This window comes from Podarcis cretensis (assembly GCF_951804945.1).
Source record: "Podarcis cretensis genome assembly, chromosome: 4".
Lineage (NCBI taxonomy): Eukaryota > Metazoa > Chordata > Lepidosauria > Squamata > Lacertidae > Podarcis > Podarcis cretensis.
Genome location: NC_137173.1, coordinates 125,839 through 141,592, shown reverse-complemented (window position 1 = coordinate 141,592; position 15,754 = coordinate 125,839). Strand labels below are relative to the sequence as shown.

Below are 15,754 nucleotides of genomic sequence, written 5' to 3'. Positions count from 1 at the left end.
GTGCAAAAGGCGGGAGAAGACAGGCTCGCCTCACCTGCAGAAAAATCTCGTGGGGGGAGGACTCCCCATATAACTGAAGGACACCCCTTACATCCTGATGCAGTGCTCTTTCCCAACTCCTGGGAATGCATGGTGGGATCCTGCATACACAGACTACAAATCCCTGCATGGCAGCCTGGTACCTCCCTCTGCCTCACCTGTGTTGGGGTTGAGGTGGAATCGCCCGTCCAGGTTCCCTGCGCGCAGCGCATAGCTGACCCTCCCGTTCTCACCCAGGTCCCGATCCCTGGCCACCACCTGGAGCACCAGGAAGCCCGTGGGCTGGTCCTCAGGGATGTCAATTCTCGAGGGGGAGCAGAACTCAGGCCCGTTGTCGTTCTCGTCCATGACGAAGATGTGGGCCGTGACGGCCGCCGAGTGGCGCTGGCTGGCGTTGAGCGCCTGGTCCGTGGCCTGGACCACCAGCAGGTAGGCCGACTGAGTCTCGCGGTCCAGCGCCCCCTGCAGGCTCAGCTCCCCGCTCCGCGCATCCAGCTGGAAGGGGGCCGGGGGGGCCTCCTGGCGCAAGAGGCTGTAGCGCAGTTGGCTGTTGGGCCCCGGGCCGTCCCCGTCCAGCGCCTGGAAGGTGAAGAGGGACGTTCCAGGGGTGGCCCCCTCAGACACCACCACCGTGAGGGGGTCCTGGGGCCAAGTGGGAACGTGGTCGTTGCTGTCCTGCACGTGGATCTCCACCAAGACCAGGCGCTGGCTGGGGTAGCCCTGCAGGACGTCTTCCATGCTGACTTGCAGGCTGTGCTTCATCCCGGCTTCGTAGTCCAGCTCCTGGGCCACGTAGATGTCCCCCGTGCTTGGGTCCACCACAAAGAGGCCGTCCCCGCTGCTGCCCCCCACCAGCATGTAGGTCACTTGCCCGGCTGCAGGCGGCTCTGGGGGGGCCACACAGCCAATGAGAGAGCCCGGCTGCAGGCCTTCCGTGGGGTGAAAGGTCAGCACCGTAGTGTCGGGACGGGGCAGCAGGTGGGCTGTGGACACCACCTGTAGAGGGAGGGGAGAGGTTAGGAAGGGGCCTGGGGGTATTTGGGGGAGGCCCAGCCCCACGCCCGAGGCAAAAGAGGGCTCCTACTTGGATGCGCACGGCTGCTGTTGTGCTCTGGGGGGCAGCACCTCGGTCGCTTGCTGTCACCGTGAAAGCGTACTCGCCCCGGTCTGCTTGGCGCAGCCGCGCAGCTGTCCGCAGTTCCCCGGTGGCCACATGCAGGGAGAAGCGCTGTGCCCAGGCACCTGCAGGGAGACAGAGAGGGAAGCGCTGAGGGGGGGGGGGCGGGCAGCCAACGGGAGGCCCAGTAAACCCTCCGGGAGTGGAGGCTGAAACCTCTGGGCAGAGTGGGGCCTCCCAGGAGCCCAGCCCAGGGGACCTGTTTACCTGACAGCGAGTAGAAGACAGTGCCGTTCTCTGCCTCGTCCGGGTCTTTGGCCCTCAGTGAAGCCACCAGCAGCCCAGCCGGCTTCTCCTCCAGAACCTGAGAGGGTACAGCGGAGGGGTGGGGGGAGATGGAGTTGGCAGCCATTGCCTGGACACGCAGAGGGTGATGCCGCCTCCCTGCTCCATGATCCTACCCCTCGGGCCCTGGCCTTCCTGCTGCCCTTTCTGAGGAGCTGCCAGTGCCCCCAAGAGCTCCTTCCTTGCCCCCTGGATCCCTCACACACCTGGAGGAGGAGTTCACGGCCCTCGGCCACGTGCAGGAAGGTGGGTGCATTGTCGTTCTCATCCAGGACAGTGACGTAGACGGTGCCAGTGGTGCTGCGGGGTGGCGTCCCCCCGTCCTGAACCAGGACCTGGAGCTGGTAGCTGGCCTGCTGCTCCCGGTCCAAGCTCCTCCGAAGGCTCAGCTCCCCTGGAGGATGAGGAGAAGAGGTGCTCAGTGCAGGTGAGACACCCAGCTGCTCCCTCCCCGGCTCCCCCGCAGGAGCCCCTGCTGAGAAGGGCCTCCCACTCCCGCTCTGCTCCCTCACCAGTCTGGGTGTGGATGAGGAAGTTCCCCTCGGGCGGCACCAGGCGGTAGGCCAGGCGGCTGTTCTGTCCCGTGTCCCGGTCGCTGGCCGTCACCCGGCCCACGCTGCTGCCGGCCGGCCTGTTCTCGGCCACAGTGAAGAAGTAGCGCTCCTCGCTCAGGCGGGGGCTGTTGTCATTCTCATCTGTGACAGTGATGCGCACGGTGCTGGTGCCCGTTTGGCGACCCTCGCCCTCCCCGGCCACCGCCAGCACCGTCAGCACGTACAGTTCCTGCACCTCCCGGTCGAGGGAGCTGCGCACGTACAGCCAGCCAGTGTCTGGAGCAATGCCAAAGCTGGCCGCATCCCCCTCGGCCCGCAGGTGGTAGGCCAAGGGGGCGCTGGGCTCCCGGGCCAGGGCTCGCACCTGCAGGAAGCGGGTGCTCACGGGCACGCCCTCGCGCACCTCCACGCGGTAGGTGAGCGTGTCAAAGATGGGGCCGTGCTCATCGGCCGCCTGCAGGTGAACCAAGAGGGTGAAGGTGGCACTGAGCCGGGGGACCCCGCTGTCCTGCGCCAGGATGACCAGTCTGTAGGGGGCGCTGGTATCCCGCTGCAGGGCCCCCGCGAGGCGCACCTTCCCGGAGAAGTGCTCCACGGTGAAGGCGCTGGCCCCTCCTGAGGCCAGTTCAAAGCGCACCTGCCCGTTCGCCCCGCTGTCTCGGTCCTCCGCCTGCACTGTGTAGACCACCGTGCCCAGGGCAGCCCCCTCAGGTAGCAGCACTGAGTCAGAGGGGGCCGGGAAGGCGGGCGCATTGTCGTTCACATCTGTGATGCTGATCTGCACCCGAGCGCTGCTGTAGGCGGGAGGGGAGCCGCTGCGGGCTTGAACCTCGAGGAGGAGGAGAGGCTGGGCCTCGTGGTCCAGTGGCAGGCTGGTGTGCAGCTCCCCCGATTCTGGGTCCACCGAGAAGTACCCGTGAGGGTCCCCCGAGGAGATGGAGTAGAACACACTGTCCAAGTGGCCTGGAGGCAAGAACAGAGGGGGGAGTGGAGACCTGCTGGAGTGGGAAACAGCCCCCCTGGCCCCCCAAATAGAGACGTACTTGGGACACAGAAACTCTTCTATTGAGCTCCTGCCACTCTCTGCATTTATTGTAGGGGTGTGGGACCTGTTTGGATCGATGGTGCAGATCCCGATCAGCAATAGCCTTGCAAGCCAAATCTGACAGGTAGGCAGCATGTGGTGTCACTTGACTGACAGTTGGGCAGCCCCTCCCACCTCTGAAAGCCTATTGCACAGGGTTGCTAAGCGCCTGACAGCCAGCTGCCTGACTGTTAAGAACTTGGGGACCTGTGACAGCTTTGGCCCAAATGGCTTAGGACAGCCCTGCTCTCCCCCATGAGTTCATACTTGAATGGGGGGTGGGGGGGGAGATGCATCTGAAAGCCCTTTGCAAAAGCACTCATTGAAGCAGCAGCACCCTCCTCTTAATATGGTTTAAGAGACATTTAAAGCCCTTTGCAAAATCACTCTTTGAAGCAGCCTCCCCCATAATTTAAACATCACTCAAGCACTGGACTCTCCTAAAGCACCTCACAAAAGTGTTCTTTCAGGAAGTGCTTTGTGGGAGGCTGCTTCAAAGAGCATTTTTTGCCAGGTGCTTTAAGACAGACCCTGTGCTCCCATCTGAGTGGCTAAAACAGAGCGCAGGGACCATCTTCAGGGGCTTTCCAAAAGGCCTCTTTGAAACAGCTCTGCACTTCTCTTTTAAGAGAGCAGGTGGGGGAGGGCAGGGAGCGAGAAGCTCACTTACAGCAGAAGGTCTCCCCCATCCGCTGATGTTGCCTGTACTGCCAGCTGGGCATGGTTATGGGGCCAAAATGGGACCCCTGGTGGCTCAGAGGTTCCCTGCCCCTGTTTTACAGGCTCCCTATGCCTACCTGCTGGGTTGTGGGCATAGACGACCCCAACGCTGCTGCCCGGCCGGGTGTCTTCTGGGACCGTGAAGTAGTACTGGGTGTGCTCAAAGCTGGGCGGGGAGATGGTGCCGGCCACAATGCTGATGTTGACCTGAGCTCTGGGCTGGGCTGCCAGGCCCCCTCCGTCCCGGGCTGCCACCTCCAGCTGCACCAGCGTGTTGGCTTTGCCCACCAGACTCCTCAGCAAGGAGATGGCACCTGCGAAGGAAGAGGGAGAGCTGGTTGTGGGGGAGGCCAGGGGTGGGGAGGGAGGAAGCAGCCCCCCTGGGGTGAAGCCCCTGGAGGCTGGCGCCACCCTGCCTGCCCCGCCTCGCCTCCTCACCCGTGTCTGGGTTGATGGCAAAGAGGGAGGGCGTGTTGCCTGCGGCAATGTGGTAGGTCACCCGCCCATGGGGCCCCTCGTCCTTGTCGTGGGCCGTGACACGCAGCACTGCTGAGCCGGGATGGCTTTGGGTGCTGATGCTGGTGGCATACTCCAGAGGGTAGAAGGTGGGGGCATTGTCATTGACGTCCTCCAGGAAAACCTTGACGTAGGCCATGGAGCTCAGCCCACCCTGGGAAGGGAGGAAGGAGAGAGAGAGAGATGCTGCTGGGAATCCACAACTTGGAGCCTGGATCACACCTTTGTTTAATTCAGGGATGCTTCAGTTGTGATTCCTGTACGGCAAGAGGTTGGACGAGATGGTCCTTGGGGGTCCCTTCCAACTCAACCGTTCTATAATTCTATGACTTCACTCTGCGGCACCTCAAATGGCCCCTGCCTGTGGGTGGGGCAGAAGCCACAAGCCCCCAATGAGGGTGGCACAGACTGGGCTCCAGTTCCACACTGGTGCTTCCACAGCCCACCTGGCTCCTGGTGTTTCGGAAGGGGAGATGTGGCTGGCCCCAGTGACCACGGCCTTCTTTAGGGTGAGGCCAAAGTGGCTGCTGCAAACCTTCCTGCCCACCCCAACACCCACAGAGGCTGTCACGGTCCAGCCAGAAGGGTCTCCAACCGCCCCCTACCCCACTTGTGGCCACCCTTTGCCACCATGGGCTGAAGCTGTTCTGCCACAACAGGGCGAGCCTCACCCCATCCACCGCCGTGACGGTGAAGTCATAGGCGGAGGTGCCCTCGTCGCGGTCCAGGTCTTGCGTGGTGCAGAGCTGGCCGGTCTCTTCCCCGAGGCGAAAGGCAGAGGGGGCTGAGCTGGTGAGGCCGGTGCCCAGGGAGTAGGAGAGGGAGCCCAGAGAGCCACTGTCGGCATCCGTGGCGGTGACCTGCAGGAAGCAAGGAAGAAGCATGGCATTTGCACGTGTCAGGTGGCAGGAGCAGGACCAAAGTGCAACATCCCTCCCACAATGACACATTTGCATGCACACCTGCACACACCTGGAAGGTGGGGAAGGCTGCTTTCATGTGTGCTGTGCCACCCCTACTGAGGTGGTGTGATGGATTCCCATATGTCTCCGCAACACAATTCCCTGAGGGCGGTTTGACGGACTGAACCCACAAAGTGCTCTCCAGGGCAGGAAAAGTGAGATGCACAAATCTAGGATGGGGGATCCCTGGCTTAACTGCAGTCTGGGGGGGGGGGGTCTTAGTGAACCGCAAGCTGAATATGAGTCAGCAGTGTGATGCAGCAGCAAAAAGATTCCATCAATGGTGTTTCCAAAAAAATTGACACATCACTTTGGAAGATAGGCGAACTAATGCCAGTGTTTTGGAAGAAGCAAAGATCACCAGTGTTGAAGCAATGATTCTTCATCATCAACTTTGTTGGACTGGTCATGTTGTGTGGATGCCTGCTTACTGTCTTTCAAAGCAATTACTCTATTCTGAACTTAAAAATGGAAAGTGTAATGCTGGTGGTCAACAAAAGAGGTTTAAAGACTGTCTCAAGGCAAATCTTTAAAAATGTAGCATAAACACTGACAACTGGGAAACACTGGCCTGCGAGCGCTCCAGTTGGAGAACAGCCTTGACCAAAGGTGTCATGGGCTTTGAACTCAGGACGAAAAGGAAAAACGTGCTAAGAGGAAGGCACACTTGGCAAACCCTCACTGTGATCAACTCCCAGCCAGAACTATGGAAAGACGTGTGGATCCAGAATTGGCCTCCACAGTCACTTACGGACTCACAGTTAAAACTGTGTTCATGGAAGGCAATCTTACTCAGCTGCGAGTGATAGCCAAAGAAGAAGAAGGTGGAAGCAGCAGCAGCAGCAGGAGGAGGAGCAGCAAAAAAAGCTCATGCAATTGTAGGCTTCCTCATCAAACATCAAGTGTCGCCATCAAGGAATGTCAGGGCCAGTCCTCTCATGAGGCAAAATGAGGTGACTGCCTCAGGAGGCAGGATCTACAGGAGCAACAGATCCCATTGCAGATCTTTATTCCCTGCTTATTCTTGATGTAGCTCTTCACCTTTCTTCTCTGGTAGTGGGGGCATGTTGTAGTTTTCCTCAGGTGCCTAATGTACAGTATTGTGTTGGCCCTGAGGAACATCATAGTAACCCTGGAGTCCTGCGTCCAGTTCTGGGTACCCCAGTTTAAGAAGGATGTTGACAAGCTGGAAGTATGCTGAGGTTGGTGACCAAAGCTGATAAAGGGCCTGTAAACTAAGCCTTATGAGGAATGGTTGAGGGAGTTGGGGATGTTTTGCCTGGAAAAGAGGAGTCTGAGAGGGGATATGATAGCCAAAAATCTCAAGGGCTGTCACATGGAAGATGGAGTAAGCATGTTTTCTCCTGCTCCAGAGGGAATAACCTGAACCAGTGGCTTCAAGTTACAAGAAAGGAGATTCCGACTAAACATCAGGAAGACCTTTCTGACAGAAATAGCTGTTCAACAGTGGGATGGTCTCCCTTGGGAGGTTGTGGACTCTCCTTCATTAAATGGTTTTAAGCGGAGGTTGGATAGCCATCTGTCATGAATACATTAGTTGAGATTCCTGCATGGCAAAGGGTTGGACTAGATGCCCCTCAGGGGTCCTATGATCCTATGACAATGGCTGTCGGCACATGGACTTCTTGGGAAAGACACAATGAGGAACCACAAACATTATTTACAATGCCAGATCATAGGATCAGAGCCCTACTCTAACCCGTAGTGAACATAATCATAATGATAATATTGTTGGTTAATATTGGCTTGCTCTAATTAGAAGGGAATCCCAGAGGCAGCACGATGCCTCTCTTCCACACTTGGTGCTCCTTGGTTGGGGTGCTCCCTCTATTGCTAAAACCAGCCCCCATTTCCTCCCCCTCTTAGAAACACTCACTAGACCTACTTACAAGGCGGGGGGGGGGGGGGCTCCTTTCCCAGAGGACAGACTCTTCCACAAGCCCTGAGGGGGGTGAGGCTGTGGGGAATGACAAAGATGTGCTTGGGGGGGGGACCCACCCAGACCAGCAAGCCTGAGATGCCAGCATTCTGCGGCTGGCTCCCTCCCCTCCCCTCCCCTCCCCTCCCCTCCCCTCCCCTCCCCAGCCAGGACAGCGGCTCTTTCTGCTCCTCCCCAGTGTTCCTGAGGGAAAGAGCTCTGTGGGTGGTGGAGGTGGGAGGGAGGTTTGCCATGTGGCCCCCACAGACAAGCAAACAGCCCAGCCCCACAACCAGCCAGTTACACTCTGGGGGTTTGTATGCTGTAGATCATTTTAATGATGCAGCCACAGTGGGGAATTTTTATCAGACAGGCAGGGTGCATTTATTAATAATAATCCCATCTGTCAGAGATGCCTTAGCGGAGATTCCTGCATTGCATTTGCAGGGGGTTGAACTAGATGGCCTTGGCTGGTCCCTTCCAGCTCTACTATTCTATGAATCTAGAACTACCCCTTCCCACTCCCCCCCCAAAAAAAACCCCCCAACAGAGAGGAGGCCCCAATACTCTCATGACAGCTTGGCCAGGGTGGCGCAAGCAGCGCATGAAGCTGGTCAGGCGTGTGCAGCCCCCCCCTCGGGTCCTGTGACCCATAAGGTGATGCCCACCATTGAGCACACTTCACGGGGAGACGCTGAGTGTGCGCGAAGCATCCTTGCTCACAGCGGAAGAGGAGGCTTCCCCACACATCGCTCAGCTGATCTGCAACGGGATCTCCTGACACTTTGCTTTTTAATAAAATGCAGCTGGAAACAAACAGCTTCCTGAGGTATTTTCAGGGGTGGGGTTGGATTTAGACTGAAAAACAGTGCAAAGAGTTAACCTGCCCCCTCCCAAAATGCACGAAACCCAAGCTGGCCGCCACCTCCACCGCTCAGCTGCATGTCATCAGAAAGCAGAGAAAAGCTCTCCTTTGGCTCTGAGATTCTCAGGAGCTCCTCTTCCATCTTGCCTCCTGCGAATCCTCAGCCCCAGGTGCTACAGGACGGGGGGGGGGGCAGGGGTGTACAGCAGCCCCCCCATCGAGCATTTCCTGCCTGCCAGGCCCCCCTCCTCAGCCACAGCCATACAATCACACACCCAGAGCACCAGACGGGGACACTGAGGATCCTGCTGTTTGCACTGGAAGCCCCACTGCTGGGGGGACAGCTGTGAGGGGCTGCGCTGGAGCATGGCGGGCTGGGGAGGGGACTGCACTTCCTGGCACAGCCTGTCACTGCATAATGGAGGGGCCTCCCTGCAGCAGCCGCCCATCCGCAAGGGGCTCATGTTTCAGAGCAAAGTGCTGACGCCACATCCCGCCTTCCAAAGGCCGCCACAGCGGCACTCAGCATCCTGGGACTGTCAGGGCCACCCACAACCCTGGTAGAGACCAGAAGTGGCTATGTCTCACACACACACACACACACTGCCTCCCTCCCTCCATCCTGAGGATGGTCTCCTCAGCTCCTCCCGCCTTTTGCTCATCCACACAGTCATTCATTTAGGCCAGAGAGGGAGGCTATGATGCTGACAAGGCAGGGGTTTCAACCCAGCACCTCCCTGCCACAAAACTTTGATGACTCTTCAATGGGCATGGCAGGACTGCGGGGAGCAGCACCCTCCTCCGAGCCCCTCTGGGTGATCAGGAGGGGAAGATCCCCTCCTCCTCCTCAGTTCATGCCTTCAGGGCACTTACAATGGGGGAACAAGGGTGGAGGGCAGCCGTCTCTGAAGTTTGGTTCCAGACAGGAAAGAGGGGTGCCTGTTCTCCCCACCCAAAGAAGGCGCAGGGGCCCCCCCTCAGGCAGGGACCAGGCCTTTTTGCAGGCTGCTCCCCTCACTGCCCATCCAAGCCCAGCCCAGCTCCCAGGCCCCGGATGGCAGGCTGCCCAGGAGGCCTCACTCTGCAGATGTTTGCAAAGCCGCAGTTCCACATCTGGCTTTGGTTCAGGCCCAGGAACGAGGGGAGCCGTGGCGCCAGTGTGGTCAGCGATCCCACGCACACTCCCGGCTAGGCGCACTGCGCAGCTGCCCTCCCCACCCTGGCACAGTTGCTGAGCGGCTAAAAGTGGTGAAGGAGCAGCCAGCTGGGCTATTTCAGGAAATGAGGGCTCCCAGCTCCCGGCCGGCCTCCCGGGTCAGCTGGGGAGCGGCTGGCCTGCACGGGCTGGGTCAGAAGAGCGGGCCCCGTGGGTAGCTGTTGACAGCAGCAGCGGCCGCCAGCCATGCGTGGCCAGCAGCAACACTTCCCAGAGCCTCCCTGCAGCTGCATCAACCCAGAGCCCTTCAGCTCTTGCGCTTGCAGCCAGGGCTAAGCAGGGGGAGACTGGAGGCCAGGGCCCAGAGGCCCCACGGTCAGTTCCGCTGAGCCCCAAATCTGTCTGGGCAGTCACAGCTGTGCTGTAGACCAACAGAGCAGCCGAGGCCACCTTCAGGCAGGCCCAGCTTGGCATCGGCAGGGAGGAGAGTGAGGGGGCTCACCAGCGGCCCAAGTGCCATGCCTGGGGGGGGGGGGTGAATCCTGACTCCTCCCATGGCTCTGGGTACACAGAGAGAGCTCAGAAGGCACCCATGGCACAGGGGCCGTTGCATCACACACCCAACCCTCTTCCAAGGACAGCCCCCTCCCTGGCATAGCCTACAGGCAAAAGCCCCACGCCCCGGTCACCAGATCAGACCCACCTCAGTCCAGCCTGCTTCCCACAGTGGCCAACCAGTGTCCTGAAAGGACAAAGGCCAGAAACAAGCAGGACCCCCCCACCCCACCCCCCGCTGCCACTGCGATTCCTGGCAGCATGGCTAGTAGTCAGGATTAGCCTTGCCCTCCATGATACACAACGGGAGGCAGCATCACTTAAGCGCAGCAGGGAGCCCAGCCCCTGGGGGCACAGCACCACTAGACACCAGCTGGATGGAGCCAGGCAAGCCCTGGTCACATGCCAAGCAGCCTGGCTCTCGCAGGAAGTTCCATGACTTGATGGCCACAGTGAGGACGCCAGATCCTGGGCACGAGTCAGAAAGAGTAGACACTGGTGCTGCAGGATCCACTGGGTGAGAAAGGGGGCGGAGAGGCCCCAGGTGCAAATGCCCAGAGTGACATGGGGTCCCTGCCACTCAGATGGTGCCACGTGCAGGAATTCAGGTGTGGCCTGCCTGTGCAGAGCCAACGCACAGCCACATTTTCTCTGCCAAGCAGCTCTAGAGGTGACAAAGGAGGATGCGAGTTTGAATTACATTAAGGTGGGGGCTGCACATCTCCCTCCCACGGCACAAGCAGGATCCCTTGAGAAGCAGAATTCACAAGGACACATGGCCACAGGGAGGAGGAATGGCTGTAGTCACCTTTGCATAACTGACCAGTTTCTACGCACATTACACACCCTTCTCCATCCTCCATCCAGGGAATCAAAGAATCACAGAAGTGTAGAGTTGGAAGGGACCCTGAGGGTCATCTAGTCCAGCCCCCTGTAAGGCAGAGATCATTTGCACAATGTGGGGCTCAAACCCACGACCCTGAGATTAAAAGTCTCGTGGTCCACCAACTATCTGAGCTATCATCAAGAGATGTTGTCAGAGATCAAGGACATATCCCAGCCAGGCAAAAAACACCCAGGGTGCTTCAAAAACCATATTGTCAGGAAAGCATTGTTCAATGTTTGGATAAGATACAAAGACTTATTGGAAAATAAAACTCCAAGGTGGTTGTCACCAATGGAAGCTAAAGCCTTTAAAAGACTCAATATGGAGTCCAAAGGGCCAAAATATTGGGAAATTTTGGAACAAGAGGGAGACAAATTGAAATTGCAGAGCTTTGAGAAACTAAAAAACAAAGTGCGAGACTGGCTTCATTATTATCAGATAATGGAGGCTTATAAATTGGACAAGAAAATTGGATTCCAGGTGGAAAAATCGAAATTAGAAACAGAATTGTTAGAACCCAAAACCAAGATTTTGTCAAAGATGTATAACTTGCTGCTGAAATGGAACACTCAGGATGAAACGGTGAAGTCTGCTATGATTAAGTGGGCACAGGATGTTGGACATAATATTATGTTTGCTGACTGGGAACAGTTGTGGACCACCAGTTTGAAATTTACGGCATGTAATGCCTTGAGAAAGAATATAATGAAAATGATGTACATGTGGTACATGACCCCAGTCAAGCTTGCAAAAATTTACCATTTGCCCGATAATAAATGTTGGAAATGTAAAGAGACTGAAGGTACATTCTTTCACCTTTGGTGGACGTGCCCAAGGATTAAGCCTTTCTGGGAAATGATTTATAATGAAATGAAAAAGGTATTTAAATATACCTTCCTTAAGAAACCAGAGGCCTTTCTCCTGGGCATGGTTGGCCAATTGGTGCCAAAGAAGGACAGAACTTTCTTTATGTATGCGACAACAGCAGCAAGAATACTCATCGCAAAATATTGGAAGACACAAGATCTACCCACCCTGGAAGAATGGCAGATGAAAATGATGGACTATATGGGACTGGCAGAAATGACCGGCAGAATCCGAGACCAGGGAAAAGAGGCGGCAGAAGAAGATTGGAAGAAGTTTAAAGACTATTTGCAGAAATATTGTAAAATTAAGGAATGTTAGAATGATATTGGATAGAAATTAAGCGGTTTTCAGCTGTAATGTATAAAAGATATGGAAAATAAGGTTTTGAAATAATCAAAAGAATCAGTGGTGAGGATTTGCTAAACAAACAAATTGAATTGGAATATAAGAAAGGGAGGTATGAGGAGGTCTGGAAAATAAGTTAAAAGAAAATAAGTAAATGGAAACTTTATGTGTTTTTAAATTGTTTTTATTTTTTGTATTTTTGTACTTTTGTATTTTTGTTTTTCTTTTCTTTTTCTTTTACAATGTATTATCTTTGAAAACTTTAATAAATATCTTATAAAAAACAAACAAACACCCAGGGTGCAAAGGAGGGCCAGGGAGGGGAGGTGGGGGGCCGGGGGGGTTCACAGGGCCACAGACAGTTCAACCCTTGGGAGGTTGTGAACTCTCTTGCATTGGGGGGGGGGAGGGGTTAAGCAGAGCTTGGATGGCCCTCTGTCATGGATGCTTGAGCTGATGCATTTCAGGGGGTTGGTCTGGATGACCCTAGGGGGTCCCATCCAACCCTTTTAATATCTGTTTGGGAGCTGCCCAGAGTGGCTGGGGAAACCCAGCCAGATGGGCGGGGTATAACTAATAAATAATCATTATTATTATTATCATCATCATACAATTCTATGATTCTATTAAAGCCCTTGTTTTCTCTTTGCAGCTGCATATTTCCTGTTTCTATGAACAAGCAGCAGAAACTGGTTCTTCTGCACTTCTTCCCTTTTTCAAACTAGCCTTGGTGGGTGACAAGAGGATGTGCAAATGATAAATGGGGGGATGGAAGAAGCACGTGTGGGGCAGAGAGAGAGGAAGGGGGAGGGGGTGCTAGTTGCAAACAAGATTTTTTTAAAAAAAGATATGGCCATAAAGAGCAGTTGTTGCCAACAGGCTAGGACAGAGGCCCCCAACCCACCCCAGTGCTCTGTTGACCCCCCAACCCCCCATACTACGCACTCAGAGACCCTCCCCCTGGGGTGACACTTCTGAAACAAACCTGTGGCCCCCCTGAAGCACAGTGTTTCACATGCCTGCTGAGCATCTTTTCTGTGTTGTGTGAAATCTGTGCCTGTGCCCCCTCCCCAAGCCAGAAGCAAACTCCCTCCAGGCACCCGCCAAGGCCACCATGGGGGGGGGGGGCGGAGCTGTGCTAAACCTGAACCTTAACTTTGCTTCTCCAGGAGGCCCACTGCCCCATCTGCTGCTGGGGAGGGGGGAGGTCCTAACAGGGCTTGTCTTCCATCTTACAGTGATGCCCACCATCAAATGTTTTGCTGTTTAAATTCTTTTCTAATAAATATTCCTGTTGTTGCAGGAATTTATGTATAGGTTGGGGGGGTTGCCCCTCCAGCAGATATCATGCACATGCAGCCCACTACCAAAATCAGTACAATCACTTTTGTGACTTTTGTGATTTGTCCCCACAAAACACTTCTTCACAGTTTCTTCCTATCTATTCAAAGGTCCCTTGCTGTATGATACCAAATGTAAGAATTCACTGATCAATGTATCTATATACTGGCTCACTGGGAAAACTTCAGTAATTCATCTAGACATGTGAGCTCAGCTACTCAGCAGCCCCTCTGCCTGAGGGATAATCCCTGGCATCCTGATACCTGAGTGCCAGAAATAACAAACCCAGATGAAGACAAAAGGGTGTAATGAACTTGGTTGGGAAACAGGGAAATGTAAAGATCTCTTTTGTTACACTTGATGGGTGTTTGGTGGAGGGCAAGGGGAACCATGGGGCAGGGTCCAGGATGCTCAGATTACTGCCACCAGACCTCCCGTTTCATGATGTAACCATGATGTATTAGTGATGTACTTTGGGGGGGGGGTTAACATGGAGATTAGCAGCTAATAAAAGTTTGGGGGTTCTTTTGTTTGAGGCTTCCATCTTGTTCCACCTTGTGGCAGGTGGGAGTCCTGTCACGACAGTCTTCAATAAAGACCAAACCTACTGGCTGCTGTTTTGCTCTGCTATTCCTGGCTGGTGTCCTTGTTTTTTATCCAAGGAAGCCTCAGATTTCTCCATTAACACTGTTGTGTTTTAAATACACATGCATTAAAAACATTTTAAATATGTTTTAATAAATTAAAAATATATATCTGAAGGAAGCATTTGCCCCCTTTCCTGTGCTATAGTGCACCTTCCTAGTTCAAAGAATATGAAAGGGCAAGGAGCAATGTCTGCAGATCCAGCTGCTCCTCTTGCTCAGCAAACCTCCCCATCAGTGGCGCTGGAGTCTGGGGCTGCCGCAGTTGCACAACCGTGGGGGAAACTGGGGTTTGCTCAGCCAGAAAGTCCCTCGAATAACACAGATGTCAGCAGCATAAGGAAACTCTCAAGGAGAAAGCAGCAGCCAGCCAATGGGAACAGCCATTTCAGAGGTCTGCAGCTCCGAAAAGGACGACCTCAGAGGCCAGAGCTATGAGCTTCTCAGGCAAGAAAAAGGAAACCGGAGCAAGGCAGGAGACAGATAAAGCTGCAAGGTACATTCCACAGCCCAGAGAGCTAAAGGGAAAAATGTGTAGGAAGCTAGAGGAAGGAAACCCCCCTGACAGGTTTTGCACTGGGCTCCTTCGGGAGGAAGTTGGGGATATAAACTGAATAAAATAAATCACAATATATAAAATAAATCTGGATAAAATATAAAACCTGGAAGAAGTCAGTCCATCCTGGGTTTTCCTTAGTGCATCAACAAATCAACCTTTTATACAACCTGAGATGCCACTGACTGGGACTCCAGTCTCCAGCTCTCCTCTTCCTTAGCCACGGCCATCCTGGCTCTTGGGATGTGCAGCCCCACAATATCTGGAGGGCCCCGACAGGTCCACACCCCTTCTTCAAACCAAGCACATGGCAACACTGCTGGTGCCCCCAAAGTCAGAGGCCCTGGCAGAGCTTGGCTCCGATACCCCCCACCCCATCCTGCCCTCCTTGGGCTGCAAGGGAGAGGGCCTTTGCCTCTGCCTGCTGCCCCCCCCACACACTCCAGATACTCAGCTGCTGTCATGAAGAGTGGTGGGGTGGGTGGAGGGATGCCTTGTTACAGAGGAGCAGGATTCTGTTCCACGAAGCTAAGCTGGCATCGCCTGAGGCACCTCAAGGCAGCTGAGCCCCCGAAAGGATCCCAGGAGGACCCAAATTGCAACGGGGTTCTTCCAAGGCTAAAGAGACCCAACCTGGCGACAGCCAGAGGGTATGACTGATGGACCCTGGCAGATCTGCTCTGCAAATCTCCTGGCCTGGCCCATAAAATGGGGTTGGGTCTTTGGCTCATCTACTGCTGCACTGCCTCCTGCGAGGGAAAGAAGCTGCTAGGGGGCTTGCAGTGGAACTCACTCTCTCCTCCATGGCGGATTCTGTGGACTCAGCCTGGAGCTTTCTGCATGCCAAGTACTGTCTCCATCTAGTGAGCCTATTCCTATCCAAGGTTTCTGCCATGGACAGCCCTGTGGAATGGAGAATGGCAGGAAGCAGGAGCTCATCAGCTGCAGGCTGCTTCTCCTTCAAGGAGGAGAAGGGCTCCACTCAGCAGACTGCTGGGGCTTATGCAAGTGTGCGGCTTCCTTGTCCTGTCCTGGGACTTTGGCCTCTGCCCCGGTCTGTGTCCCCCAACATGCCAAGGAAAGGATTCTTTTCCTCTTGATCCAGTCCCTTCTTCTTGAGCACACAGTGCAGGCAGAGAGAGGGGAATGGCCTAAGACAGGAAGTGGGAAGTTGGACTGACCCTTCCTTAGTGTGGCAGCCCTTCCAGATAGGGAGGCATGTGGGGCTAGAAGGGACCTGCTGTTATAGGAACAGCCTAGCCT

General features: G+C 55.2%; 1 protein-coding gene across 3 annotated transcripts in view; it reads right to left on the bottom strand.

The window, feature by feature from the left end:
* The window catches only part of DCHS1 (dachsous cadherin-related 1), a 33,592-nt gene that overhangs the window by 13,534 nt on the left and 4,304 nt on the right, over nucleotides 1–15,754 (bottom strand). For all 3 annotated transcript variants that reach the window (XM_079973226.1, XM_079973225.1, XM_079973227.1), the window contains exons 3-10: nucleotides 5,047–5,235; nucleotides 4,298–4,529; nucleotides 3,937–4,173; nucleotides 2,014–3,018; nucleotides 1,708–1,895; nucleotides 1,424–1,520; nucleotides 1,124–1,281; nucleotides 198–1,035 (exon numbers count right to left, since the gene is read on the bottom strand). In XM_079973226.1, coding sequence (XP_079829352.1) covers nucleotides 198–1,035; nucleotides 1,124–1,281; nucleotides 1,424–1,520; nucleotides 1,708–1,895; nucleotides 2,014–3,018; nucleotides 3,937–4,173; nucleotides 4,298–4,529; nucleotides 5,047–5,235 — 2,944 coding nt within the window. The remainder of the gene's footprint in view (nucleotides 1–197; nucleotides 1,036–1,123; nucleotides 1,282–1,423; nucleotides 1,521–1,707; nucleotides 1,896–2,013; nucleotides 3,019–3,936; nucleotides 4,174–4,297; nucleotides 4,530–5,046; nucleotides 5,236–15,754) is intronic.